The 13,913-nt window shown below is 47.4% G+C and overlaps 1 protein-coding gene across 4 annotated transcripts in view; it reads left to right on the top strand.

The window, feature by feature from the left end:
- TEX10 (testis expressed 10) overlaps nucleotides 1–13,913 on the top strand; it is a 164,640-nt gene that overhangs the window by 108,305 nt on the left and 42,422 nt on the right. For all 4 annotated transcript variants that reach the window (XM_083377078.1, XM_083377079.1, XM_083377080.1 and 1 more), the window contains exon 11: nucleotides 3,357–3,490. In XM_083377078.1, the coding sequence (XP_083233204.1) occupies nucleotides 3,357–3,490 (134 nt within the window). The remainder of the gene's footprint in view (nucleotides 1–3,356; nucleotides 3,491–13,913) is intronic.

The following is a 13,913-nucleotide window of genomic DNA, read 5'->3' as shown; positions in this document are numbered from 1 at the left end:
ACTTGCCTGCTCTTGCTGCTTAGAGTTTGGTTTTAAATAATAAACACCACCAATCAACATGGTTTCAGCAACAATATCTCCGTCTTTGACTATATAACTTGCTTTTTCAAGATGGTGGACCTGAAAATGAGAAAACCTAGACAAATGACTCTGACTAAGCAAATTACTACTGGCAGACGGAACGTAGTAAACATCTGGAATGAGAGCACCGAGCACTTCAATATAAACAGTTCCTTTTCCCATGACCTGAACAGGATGATTGGAAAAAGAGTAAAGTTCACGAAGTTCAGGTTCAGGCTCGTGCATCTCTGTGTAAAGCTCTTTTCTGTAGGTAACATGTAATGCTGCTCCGCTGTCCAAAGTCCAAAGAAGTCGTCTGTCGTACTCTGGTTGAGGCTGTGGATCGTTGGTCACAACTAATGTGACAAGTGGAGCTTGTGGATCACACCTGGAACCTCGACCACAACCTTGTCGTCCGCCTCTACCTCTGCCTCCTCTGGAATCTGTTCCTCTGGGCTGGTATGTGACGGGCGCTGGAACTCGTTGGGGACAATCCCGGGTGGCATGTCCCACACGATTGCAGATGTAGCATCTTGGCATCCTTGGAACGTAGGTCCTTCCACGGAAGGCACGCCTCGCTGAAGCTCTTGATGCAGGTGGTTCCCTTAAATGTGGCGCAGCTTGCATAAGTGCCTCTTCTTCGGCTAAAATCCTGCATACATGATCCACTGTGCGTTGAGCAATAGGCACTTGATTAATCTTGGAAATAGCATCTTTCCACTCATGATTCAAAGAATTGATGATAATGCTGATCATTTGAAAATCATCAATAGGATAGCCTTTTTCACCCAGTTCTTTTCTAATACCTTTCATTTTAGTCAAATGTGCTCCAATATGTTCACCAGGTTTTAATCTGGAACCATGGAACTCAGACAAAAGTAAACTTGTAGACTCAATTGATGTAGGCCGATAACACGTCTCTGAGTCCAAATTTGTTGGGCAGTTGCATCTTGTGAAAACGAGCTGCAATTCAGTGTCCATTGACATCAATAATGTTGTGCATGCTCTATTATCCAAGTCCCATATGTCAGGAGTCCATGGCTGGGCAGGAGGATTAAACACCATCATGTGAGTACCTTCTCTGCGTAGCAAAAGTCCAACCTCACTGACCCATGCCCTGTAATTCTGTCCTGACCTCTTTAATTTTGAATCACCAGCCAGTGGTACAATGGAAGGTGTTTGATGAGGAATATACAATTGAGGTACTGGCTGTGCAGGTTGTGCAATCCGACTATAACCTGCAGGGGGCACCAGTGGCGTCTGTGCCTGGACATGCGGCAGTTGCATTGAAGCTGCCGGTAGACTTGGTGCTGGCTGTGACTGTCTTTGAGCTGCTATTCCACCCTGGCCAGCAGGAGGCTCTGGCGCTGGGGCTGGTGCATTAGCATAACCTGCAGATGACACTGGCCTTCACATATAAGAACCCGGTGGCAATTGCATGTGGGTTAAATATGGCTGTGTTCTGCCAGGTAGAGGGGCTTGCATAGAAGCAATATTAACAGGAGAAGCAATAGTAACAGGAATCCTAGCACCATCAGGGGCTGGAGGCTCAGATGACGGCAGAAATCTTGTATCTCTGAGCAAAGATTCCTCCATAGACAGTTGCGAGAGTGAGAGCTCTAATTTATGTCTTAATGCAGCTTCACCAGTAGATGGTGCTATAACATTTGCTTCAGGCATCACTGTGGCTCTGTATGGCCTTTGGGACAGCCCATAATCATGTTACATAGGAGCCTCCGGTTCCCATTCGTCTTGCATGACACTCAATGATGGGCGTGACTTTGGCTTTGGGGAAGAAGGAGGCAATATGGCTTCTCCTTGTGGGTGTGGCAATATGGCTGGTTCATGCTCATAATTCCTCTCATATTGCTGAACCATTGACACATATTCCTTTGCCTGCTGCAAACGCCTTTCAAAACCCCCAATTTGTTCACAGTAGCCTTGCATAGCCCTATCTCTCATAGTTTGCTTGGGGCTTGAAGGAGCAGAAGGAATTTTCTTCGGCTGAACTTTAGGTTTCGCTCCAAGCCTTTGAAAATCATCTTGAGCCCCTGGAGTGTGAACATTTTCAAAATCAGCTGCCAGGGAGCTTGGAAAAGTAGAAAAAGGAGTGACTGACCTTGCATCGTCGACAGGAGCAGGTGCGTCTTCTCCAAGGCGTGTGGCCGAAGCTATCAGAGTTCTTAAAGTTGAAGGGAGCTGCCCCACAGAAAGACTCCTTTTCAGCCGTGGCTTCCTTCCTGACATGTTTCAGCAGTTAATCACCGCTGCCTCACTAGCACTAACTAACTGATAACAGCCACAGAAACATGCATCTCTAAAACATAAATCAAACCATCCTCGATACCAAAATGTCAAGGTAAAAATCACCTTTGTAGAGGTCGATGGATCGAAACCATCCTCTGCTACCAAAATGTCAAGGTAAAAATCACCTTTGTAGAGTGCGAAGGACCGTGCTTCAGAGAATGCATGATGTGCATGCAGGAAGGCAATAAAAACACGACGCATAATCTTACTAAATACCTTTTACTTACAAAAATATAAAAACTAAATATATATTATAAAGACAGCTAGCTCACTACATCCTAGCGTAACAGACAGTAGCAGCAAAGTGAAAGAAACAATAAAGATAAACACTGTGAACTTTTTCTAGACATGCGCACTAAACAGACTGAAACCATAACATAACTAGTCATATGGGATTCACTATGGTTACCAGATAAGTTATCACAACAGGTGCAGAGAACAGGGGAAATGTACAGTTAGAAATGAACTTTCTGACGAACAAAAAAAAACGTGCAGTGACATATTCTGCTTAGCACCTAAGGGCAGGACAAGAAATAAGGGATGGATTATCAAATAAAGATTCAGCCTAGAACTAAGGAGGAATTTCTTGAGAGTGAGAACAGTTAAATCAGTTGAATAGCATGCCTCTTGAAGTTGTGGGTGCTCCATCAACTTTCAAGGAAAGATTGGTCAACCATTTGACCTGAATGGTATAAGAACTCTTGCCTTGGGCAGGAGATTGGACTAGGAAACCTCAAAGGTGTCTTCCAGCCTTATGATCCTATGATTTTCATTTTAGGACGAGTAAAGAATAGATCGTGTTTTAGGCTATATTTATGGAGGAAGATTGAAAGGGTTCACAAACCTTTAAATAACACTGTAATTATTTATTAAATGAAGTGAAACATTGAATGTTGAGTTTCTGTTTTGTTTGTAAGAACCATAGAGAAAGGTAATAGCTATTCACTTTGTAATCTGCTCCTAATAGGATTTTTTATCATCCTTTTCAGGTTTTTCCAGTGAAGAATTGAGTAACCTTCAGAACATTAGGGGAAAACCACACATAAACCAGACACTGCTCTCCCCTATCCAACTCTATTTAACAGATTTGGAGCAATTTTCATATCATTGGACTATGGCAGAGGTAAAATTTTCTGCATTGAAAAGAATCTTCCTGATTTTCGTTTATCCTAAAATGAAGTTTTTATGCACTGTCTAAATGTGAAATTGGTGAGTAATTGGTCTTGTAAGACCTGCCTCAATCCCTCTTCCCAAGAAAGCAGAACTTCTGGAACAGCTTCATTCCAAATGGAGATTTTATTAGGAGAAGTTGACAGCAGGCATAAAAGGCAGGATCGGAGAGTTTCCCATGCGAATCAATAGGTTAAAAGTGGTAAGCCCCACCCAAAGAGTCAGTCCAGCCAGTTCAAACAGTCCAATCCCCAGGTGTGAATCCGCTGTGGGAACGGGGTTGATAAGGTGCTGTTCCCAAGGCTTTTAGATTGTTAGGTCTTCGTGACTCTTCTTCCACAGCAAGATATAAGACAGATGGCCAGAGACACATTCCATTCTCACCCCAAGCCGGCATCAAGGGAAATAGATCAAAGAGCAAGCAGAAAGGAAAGGAAAGCTGAGAGGATACATTGTAGCGCCTATAGCTCCCCCCTTCCCCCAGGGTTATGGCAGAACCCACAAGAAGAAAGAAACCCCCACCCAGGGGGTTGACATGCCACCCCTCTTAAAAAAAGAGAGATCCACCTGCAGAAGAAACAAAATTGGGAGAGAGCGCACATATGGGTTAGTCCAGGGTATTTAGCATGAAATATATTAAGTAGTCTCGGAGCCCTAGTATGTCATTTATGAACCCACTCATTTTGGGAAGGGGGGTAGGTCCTTCCAAGCTATTAGGTATAGTATGGAGTCTAGGATTTCTTTGACTTCAAAATGCTGCTCTCCTATAATCGGTGGAGGAGGAGGGACTACAGCTGGCCTTAGTGGTGAGCTTAATTTTTGTTTCAATAGGCTACAGTGAAATACAGGTTGAAGCTGTCTCAGCGTTTTGGGAAATTCTAGTTCTATAGTTACTGGATTAATTATCTGCTTAATGGGGAAAAGATCCACAAATTTTGGTCCCAACTTCTTTGATGGTTGCAGTGATTTTAAATATTTAGTAGACAAATATACTTTCTCCCCTACTTGAAAGGGTTTTAGTTCCACTTGTTTTTATCTGGTTGAGTCTTTTATCTAGCCTCATCTAATACTTTTCTTACAACCGGCCAGGTATTTTGGAGTTGTGCAATCCATTTTTTCAGAGAGAGGATGGTGGGTTTGTTAGTTGGCAGTTCAGGCATCAGGTAGAAGCTTTGTCCTATTGTGACTTGCAATGCCGTATAGCCAGTGCTAAGAGTGAACAGTGTTATTATATGCAGCTTCTGCAAAGGGAAGCACATCGGTCCAGTTGTCTTGCTGGTAATTTATAACAGGGCTTTTCAACTTTTTCACCCATTGTACCACTTTTAGGATAAGGCAATATCCACGTACCACCAGTCACCCAGCAAGGTGTCAAAAACTTGACCAAAAAGAAGGTAGTCCTCGACTTACAACAATTCACTTAGTGACTGTTCAAAGTTACAACAGCACTGAAAAAAGTGACTTATGACCATTTTTCACACTTATGACTGTTGCAGCATCCCCAGTGTCTTGTGATTTACATTCAGATGCTTGGCAACTGATTCATACTTATGATGCTCAGTGTCCCAGGGTCATATGATCACCTTTTGCAACTTTTTGACAAGTGAAGTCAATGGCTGGGAGGCATGGCCAGCTCATCACTCAGGTTGCAGGGTGCCTATGGGGGGAGGGGGGAAATCCGTGGGTCTCTGGTAGAGGGGGGTGGGACTGGGGTGGGTGTCTTCCTTCCCGCCCTCTCTCCCATTGTCCCTTCCTTTCTTCTTTCCTTCCTTTCTTCCTTTCCTTCCTCTCACCTTTCACCCTTTCCTTTCTCTTTCCTTTTTTCCTCGCCTTTCTCCCTCTCTTTTCCCTACTCGCTCTTCTTCCTTGCTTTCTCTCACATTTCTTTCTTCCCTTCCCTTTTCTTTTCTTCCCTTTTTCAACCATTTATTTCTTTTCCTTCCCTTCCTCATCCACATACTTTCCCTTTCCCTCCCTCCCCATTTGATCAGCCGGTAAAATTGTCTGACACATCCCTCCAGGGGAGTTTTAAAAAAAGAAAAAAAGGAGAGACAAGGCAGCTTTCTCAACCGGGCACTCTCCAGTGGGTGGGAGGCTTGGTGTCCTGTCTCGCCAAAAAGAATTGTGGGAATCAGGTGACCTGGAGGACCACCTGGTCTTTCTGGAGCTCCTTAATGTTCCCAGAAGGACAAGGGTTTCTCTGTGGACGTCAGGATGTCACCTTACTACCTGACAGGTAGAGACTTGGGGCTGCTCCTATTTTTGATCCTGGCTGGGAAAAGGTGTGTGTGTGTGTGTGTGTGTGTGTGTGTGTGTGTGTGTGTGTAAAAAAGATGGGACTTGGGTGCAGGATGCGTCTCCCCTCTGGCCTGCTTTCCCCAGCACATTGCTCCTGGCCTTATTCACAGGAAAGGAAGGCCACCTGCCGGGCTGCCTTGGGACCCTCCGCGGAAGCCAAGAGGGCCGGGAGCGAAAGCACGGCTTTGGCTGGGGAGTTCAAGGAAAGGGCACCTTGGAGTGCTCCGGGGGCAAAGAGCAGAAGGGCTCCCCGTGGGTATCTGGCCTGGCCCTCTGCAGCTCGGCCACACCACCGTGAGGCTCCATTGGAGTGGTGTGCTCTGGCTTCCCGGGCTCAGCTGGCAGAAGGCAAGCGGTGCCTGCGGGCTGCCCGGCACTCCCACCTCCACCAAACAGGTGAGTGCAAGGACCTGGAGCCAGGCGGCCACCTCCCCCTGCCAGGCCCGTTGCCTCCCCTACCTGGCCATGAGGGAGCAGTGCCTGCCCTGCCTCACCGGGCAGTGTTGTGATTCAGGGTCAGCCTGTGGGTTCGGCAGTTGGGTCAGACGATTCAGAGGAGGAGCAGGAGGAGGGGTTTGGAGAGCCTGCAGAGGACAGTTCTGAGGCATCGCAGAGCTCTCAGCCAGGCCCCTCGGGGGGGGGGTTGTGTTTTTACTGTGGGGACCCTGGGCATTTGGCTGCTTTTTTTAAAAAAAATCCATTTATATCCCGCCCTTCTCCGAAGACTCAGGGCGGCTTACAAGCTTAGCAGTAGCCTTCATTCTATGTATATGCCTGCTTATTAGGGCTTTCACACACCCCCAAGTGGCATTATTACAAAGCTTAATTGCCCCCAACAATCTGGGTCCTCATTTTACCTACCTCGGAAGGATGGAAGGCTGAGTCAACCTTGAGCCTGGTGGGATGCGAACCTGCACTAATTGCAGGCAGCTGGTGTTACTTAAGGAGGCATTAGCCCACTGATCCACCAAGCTCTTTTTGCCCAGAGAAGCGACAATGGGCATCAGTGACCGAGTCTGCCCCGAGAAAGTCCCCTACTTTTCTGTCGGGAAATGCCCCGAGCCCTATTTAGACGGTGTGATAGATTGGGCGTCCCACAACAACAATGAGCGACGTCTTTCTGATGCTGCCTGTGGACCTCCACGGCATCTGATATTGGAGGCACGTCTGATCCTTCCTGGCAAGCCAAAGGGGATTCCAGCCCATGCCTTAATTGACTCTGGGGCCACTACAAATTTTATGGACTCAGCGTTTGTGGCCAAATGGGCTGTTCCCCAGTGCCCGGTGGAACCGCCCATATTAGTGGAGACTATCGATGGTCGAGTGCTCCTGTCTGGGCCAATTAAGGCCGCCACGCAACCATTATGTATGGCCATTAGTTCCCATGTGGAGGCCATCAAGTTCTATATCACCTCAGATCTGCATTTCCTCGTGGTTTTGGGACTGGCGTGGCTCCAGGCGCATGACCCATAGATCTATTGGTCACAGAACTTGGTCACCTTCCCAAGCTTGCAGTGCGTGGACCACACCCGCCATATCTGTGCCGGTCAGGTGGTGGTTCTCCAGGGGTTTCCTTGCCTCCCAAACTGTCCAACTTTGCTGATGTATTCAGCGAGACAAGAGGCGATCAATTATCTCCGCACAGGCCCTATGACTGCCCCATTCATTTAGTCCCTGATGCGCCTCTCCCAGTGGGGCGTTTGTACTCCATGTCAGACCCCAGTTGGCTGCATTGCGGGACTTTCTGGAGAAGAATTTGGCTTGAGGTTTCATCTGGCCCTTGTCCTCGCCAGTGTCTGCACCCGTGCTCTTCATTAAAAAGAAGTCCGGTGAATTACGGCTTTGCTGTGATTATAGGAAACTCAACGCCATTACGGTGCGCAATCGTTACCCGCTGCCCCTCATCCCCGAACTCTTGGACCAACTCCGGGAGGCTAAGATCTTCATGAAACTGGACCTGCGTCAGGGTTCGGCTGGGTGATGAGTGGAAGACAGCGTTTGGTACTCGTTACGGACATTTTGAGTACACGGTGATGCTGTTTGGCCTGACCAACGCCCCCGCCATGTTTCAGTATTTCATGAACGATATTTTCAGGGATTTGTTAGATCAGTTTGTCGTGATCTACTTGGATGACATCCTGATCTACTCCCCGTCGCGAGAGGTGCACCATCAACATCTCTGTCAGGTCCTGCAGCAACTCTGAGAACATTGGCTGTTTGCCAAATTGGGGAAGTGCCAGTTCTACCGGGTGACCATCGATTTCCTGGGTCACCGCATTTCTCCTGAGGGCATCGCCATGGAGCTGAGTAAGGTTGAGTCCTTGCAGAGTTGGCAACCCCCACGTCGTGTGAAGGATGTTCAGCGACTTCTTGGGTTTGCCAACTATTATCGAGCTTTCATCCCTGGGTTTGCTGCCTTGACAGCCCCCCTCACCTGGCTCCTGCAGAAGAAGACTCGGTTTCAGTGGAACGCTCCAGAACAACGGGCTTTCCAGACTATGAAGGAAGCCTTCATGAAGGTGCCCATCTTGAAGCATCCTGACCCGCAACAGCTGTTTGTCGTGGAGGCGGATGCCTCCGACATTGCCATTGGGGCGGTGTTACTCCAGGCAACGATGCCCAGCGGTACCCTCTTCCCTTGCGCGTACCATTCACGAAAACCTAACCCTTTGGAGCACAATTATACAATCTGGGAGATGGAGCTGCTGGCCATCAAAGTGGCGTTCGAGGCCACCGCGGCATCAAATCAAGGTCCGGACGGAACATAAGAATTTGAAAAGTCTGCAGACCGCTCGGAATTTAAACCAATGCCAGATCTGGTGGTCTCTTTTCTTTGTGAGGTTCAACTTCCGAGTTAAGTACATACCTCGGAAGGAGGCAAAGAGAAGCCACGCCTTGAAACTGTTTAAAAGGGGAATGTGTGGGAGGGCTGATTGCTGAAGGCAACCATTTGAATAGCATCTGTTTTAGTGGTTCGTATTTTGTTTTGCTCAGTTTGCTCTGTTTTGGATCCGTTTTGTGTAAATAAATTTGGCGGGCTTACTTCCAGCCTTTTGCCTTTTGTAAAGGGGTTGTCCCTGCCTTTTCTGCAGGGCCGGTAGTAGGCTGGAACAGAACAGGCAGCCGCTGCTCCCAGCCTGCCCGCCCACCAGCTTTGCCAGCCGCTGGGTAGAGAAGTTGGGCTGAGGTCAGGCAAAAGTTGTGGGCTCTTCGCGAGGTGTGCCAGCCATTGGAACTGCGCCACCCATGCCCCCCCTCCCCAGGCTGCAGCTCTGGCTCTGGGGCTGCCCATGGACTTACCTCCTCCGCTTTGCACCCCTTCGGCTGTGCACCCCGCTGGCCTGGCCATGTTGCTGACAGAGCTCTACAGCCAGGTAAAGGGATGGGCAGGGGTCACGGGCCAGAGTTGCCTGGATCTCCCCGTCATCTCCTTCACCGGAGCTGCCCATGGCGCCCTTCACAGCCAGTAGAGTTTGTTCCTGGAGAACGCAAGTCCTCCCCACCCGTGTCTGAGCAGCCTGGCTGGGAAGATGGTGGGGAGTCACTCTGGCTCCCCTTTGCCCAAAGGGGAAACTGAGGCCTGGGGGAGGAGGATGGTGTGCAGGTGCCCCACGGCGATGCTTTAGAGTCACTCAGCCATTGTAATTTTGTCCCATTTTACAAATTTCTCTTGCCATGTTTGTTCAGTGAATCCTTGCAGTTGTTAAGTTAGTCCCAGAGTTGTTTGAATCCAGTTTGACGTGGCTTCTCAGAATGTTGCAAAAGGGGATCACATGATCTCCCTGGGACAATGCAAGCAGCATGTTTTCTGCAAGCAAGTGAGCTGGGCAGGAGCCCATGATCGTTGTGTGCAGCTACAGCTGACCCGCACTTCTGGGTGGCTCCGCAGAAGCACGGCTCAGCTGTAGCTGCAGACGCTGATCCTGGGCTCCTACCCAGCTCACTTGCTTCCCCTTCTGGAAAACATGCTGCTTGCTAACTAAAGCTCCAGGATCAGTGCTGGGCTATAGCTGATCCATGCTTCTGGGTGGCTGTATGAGCTGTAGCCCCCATTACAATTAGCTAGGGCTCACGTACCACCAGGCAGGTGTTTGCATACCACTAGTGGTACGCGTACCACCGGTTGAAAACCCCTGATTTATAAAACATCTTAAGTATTGTTCCACTACTAAGTTTGGATGTTCTGACTCAACATTCATTTGCGGATGGTGATTAGATGACAACCCCTGAGTTGTCATCCATTGTGGGGCTCTATGCAGTTGATATATGTGTTGCATAAACAGCTTTGCCAATATCTTTGCTTTGTGGATTTTTTTGACATGGGATGAAGTGTGCCTGCTTAGAGAATAGGTCTTTCACTACCCAAATGATGGCATTTTCCCACTCTGGTAATTCCACAATAAAGTCCATAGAAATCTCCCTCCAGGGTGCTGATGGGGTTGCTACTGTCTGCAATAATCCTGGGGTCTTTCCTTGTCTCCGTTTGGCTGCTGCACAAATGGGACAACTGGCCATGTAGCTTTTAATATCCTTTATTGAGGGTCACCAAAACTGCCATTTTACTAGGTGAAGGGTTTTCACGAACCTGAAATGCCCAGCTACTTTGGAAAGGTGCATGAAGTTTAGTCTGGGCTTTTGGATCATAGAGCTTTCCCCCCACCCATGGCAGTCCATCATTCATTCTGCACAGGTTCTTATGGCTTAAGAACCATTCATCCTTTTCTAAGGCTTGTCTGAATTCCACCCCCGCTGTGCTCGCTAGGTGTTTGGTTTTTTTGTTTGCGCTCGTATGGTTACTGGCGCCACTAGTTGCGATGGAAGTGCTGGGACCACCTTGCTTGTTTGGGGGATAGTTTCCTAGGTGTTTTTAGAGCTGTTGTAAGAAGCTCACAGAGGCTGAGTACAAAAAATGGTATGACAAAGTAGCAACAATGGTGCATTGGAAGATCTGCAAGAAATACCATTTGCCTGCAAGCAAGAACTGGTGGCAGCAAAAAGTAGAGAAAGTCATAGAAAATGAAGAAGCCAAAATGCTCTGGGACTTTAGAATTAAAACAAACAGACATCTTCCACATAACACGCCAGACTTAACAATTGTTGATAAGAAGTCTGAATAGTGGATGTCACGTGGCAGTATCTGGTGACCGCAGAATAGAAGAGAAGGAACTAGAGATGATAACAAAATACAAAGACTGGCAAATAGAAGCAGAACAGTAGTGGCAAAAGAAATCAAAGATAGTACCAATTGTAATAGTCACCTTGGGTGCAATCTGAAAACAACTGGAGCACCATTTGAACACCATTGACATTGATAAATTCACAATTAGTCAGTTGCAAAAGGCTGCTTTGCTTGGAACAGCTTACGTTCTGCAACCAACCATTAAGACTATGAAATATCTACATCTGTGTATCCCAGGTTGTTAGGAAGGACTCGATTGATAGATAAATTATCAAATCCAGACTGAACATCTGGCTGACTTCAATGAACCAAACAACGGTAATTATATAAAAGGAAAAAGGAAGGACATAGTACATAGTATGTTAATAGGTTTGTACCATTTTGCTAATCAGTTAGCTAAGATGTGCAGAAAATATACTACTGTGGGACTTTAATTACCCTGACATTAACCTGGAAGATAAACTCTGTGGGGAATGGAATGTCAAAACAAGTTCCTAAAGAACCTAGCAGATGATTTAGTCATCCCAAAGGTAGAGGAGTAGAGGAAGGAACCAGAGTGTCAGGTGTACTGGACTTAATTCTTTCTAATAGGGATAAAATGATAGAAGGGGTTAAACTGGCAGTAATTTTTGGGAGAGAATGATTATATTGGAATTCAACATAATGCAGGGACAAGTAATTGAAAAAAATCAAGAAGGCTAACTTCAACAAACTTAGAACTTAGGAAACAGAACAGATTCATCCCAAAAGGAACTTTTATTAGGAGAAGTTGACAGCAGGCATAGAAGGCAGGATCTAAGGGTTTCCCATTCAAATCAATAGGTTAACAGAGCAAAAAGCAAATCCCACCCCAACAGTTCATCCAGTCAGTTCAAACGGGCCAATCCCCAAGTGTTAAGTCTGCTGTGGGATCGAGGCTGATAAGACTCCATTTCCAAGGTAGTGAAAATGCTGGGTATTCACACCTCCCATTCCACAGCGACAGATAACCCAGATGGCCGAAGGCACATTCCTTTCTCACCCTAGGTTGGCATCAAGGGGAGAATAGTTCAAAGAGCAAGCAGATAGAGGAAGCAGAGATGATACATTGTTGCAGTTAAGCAAAAGGCCAATACATATACAATTCCCCCAAAACCTCCCCCCAGGAGTTTGGCAGAACCCACAGCAAGGAAAGGAAAAGAACCCCCCCCCGAAGAAATGTGTTCTGACAGCAACGCATACTCAGATAAAGGGGTCCAATTTACTTCAAAGTTCTGGAAAGTCTTTTTGGACCCTTTGGAACACCTAGTCACTATCTTCAAACAAATGAGTGGATAGAATGAATGAACTTTGTTCTAGAACAGTACCTTAATTGTTTCATCAACTATCAACAAGACAATAGGACCGACCTGTTTCTGTTTGCTGAAGTAGCCTACAACAATGCTGTGCATTCAAGTACTAGATACACCCCTTTCCAAGTAGCTACAGGACAAAGTTTCAACCCAGTGTCCAAACTGCCCACTAACAAACCTACCACCTCTTCCCTTAAGAAATGGGTAAAGTAATTGCAAAACACATGGTCAATTGTCAAAAAGGCTCTGGATGAAGTCAGAGCAGCCTATAAGGCACAGGCAGATAAAAAGAGAATGGAACTTAAGCCTTTCCATGTTGGGGATAGGGTATCTCTTTCCACCAGGTTCCTGTAGTTATTGCAACCCTCAAAAAGTTAGGACCAAAGTTCGTGGGACCTTCCCCATCAAACGCATCATAATCCCCATTACAATGGAGTTAGAACTCCCTAAGACATAAAGACAAATCTACCCTGTATTTCTTTGCAGTTTACTAAAACCTGAGATAACCTCGCCTTTAAGACCTGTAACAGCCCCAACACCACAACTTATTATGGTAGAGGGTAAATAGCATTTTGAGATTAAATAAATCCTAGACTCAAGTAAATATCATGGGGACACCCAGTATTTGGTAGCCTGGAAGGACTTTCCAGCATCCCAAAACGAGTGGGTTAATAAGAAGCACATTAGGGCCCCTAGATTGCTCAAACATTTTCATGTCCATTATCCTGATTAACCTGACTAACTTGTGTACTCTCTTTCTTTTACCATTATTATTTTCTTTTCTCTAGGTCAGACATGTCAAACACAAGGCCTGCGGGCTGAATCTGGCCTGGGGAGGGCCCAGATTTGCCTCCCCCCCAGGGCTGTCCCAGAAATAGCAAGGGACTGGCCCCTGCTGGCCCAGCCCTGGCGCACCCCAACCCAGCTGGGCACCCTGGTGCACATACAGGAAATGGTGAGCAGTCAGGGGCTGGTGGTGTGCAGCAGCAGCTGCAGCTCATTTGCCTCAGCCCGCCCCGCCCCTCCCAGCCTAACCCTGTCATGCCCAGTCACATCCCACTTTGCTGGGCTTCTTGTGTGGCTCTGCTTTGCCAGGCCAGCCGCCCCATGACCAGCCCCGCTTTGCATGGCTTTTCCTCATCCGGCTCTGCTTTGCCACACCATGCCACACCTTTCCTCACTTTGCTCATGGTGTTCTGTAAGCCTAGAACTCCAGGGCATGCCCAGCCTGTGGGAAGAAAGGCACGGAGATGTGAGCACGCAGTGGCACAAGCTGAGCATCGGCCGGCTCCCAGTCACCCTCTCCGCCATGTGGTAGGGCCGGAGAGGGGAACGCAGCAGTCATGCATAGCCGCAGCCTGGAACTGCTGGTGGCCAGCAATGTGAAACTGTGGTGGCTGGAGAGAAAGGGTGAGGAGGAGAAAACAGGAATAGTTTGTGTGTGTGTGTGTGTGTGTGTGTGTGTGTGTGAGAGAGAGAGAGAGAGAGAGAGCCAGAGCCAGAGCCAGAGCCAGAGCCAGAGCCAGAGCCAGTAGGGAAGCGAAAGTGTGGAGAACGGAGAGCGTTAC

This window comes from Vipera ursinii, assembly GCF_947247035.1.
Source record: "Vipera ursinii genome assembly, chromosome: Z".
Lineage (NCBI taxonomy): Eukaryota > Metazoa > Chordata > Lepidosauria > Squamata > Viperidae > Vipera > Vipera ursinii.
This window is presented reverse-complemented; position numbering and strand designations above follow the sequence as displayed.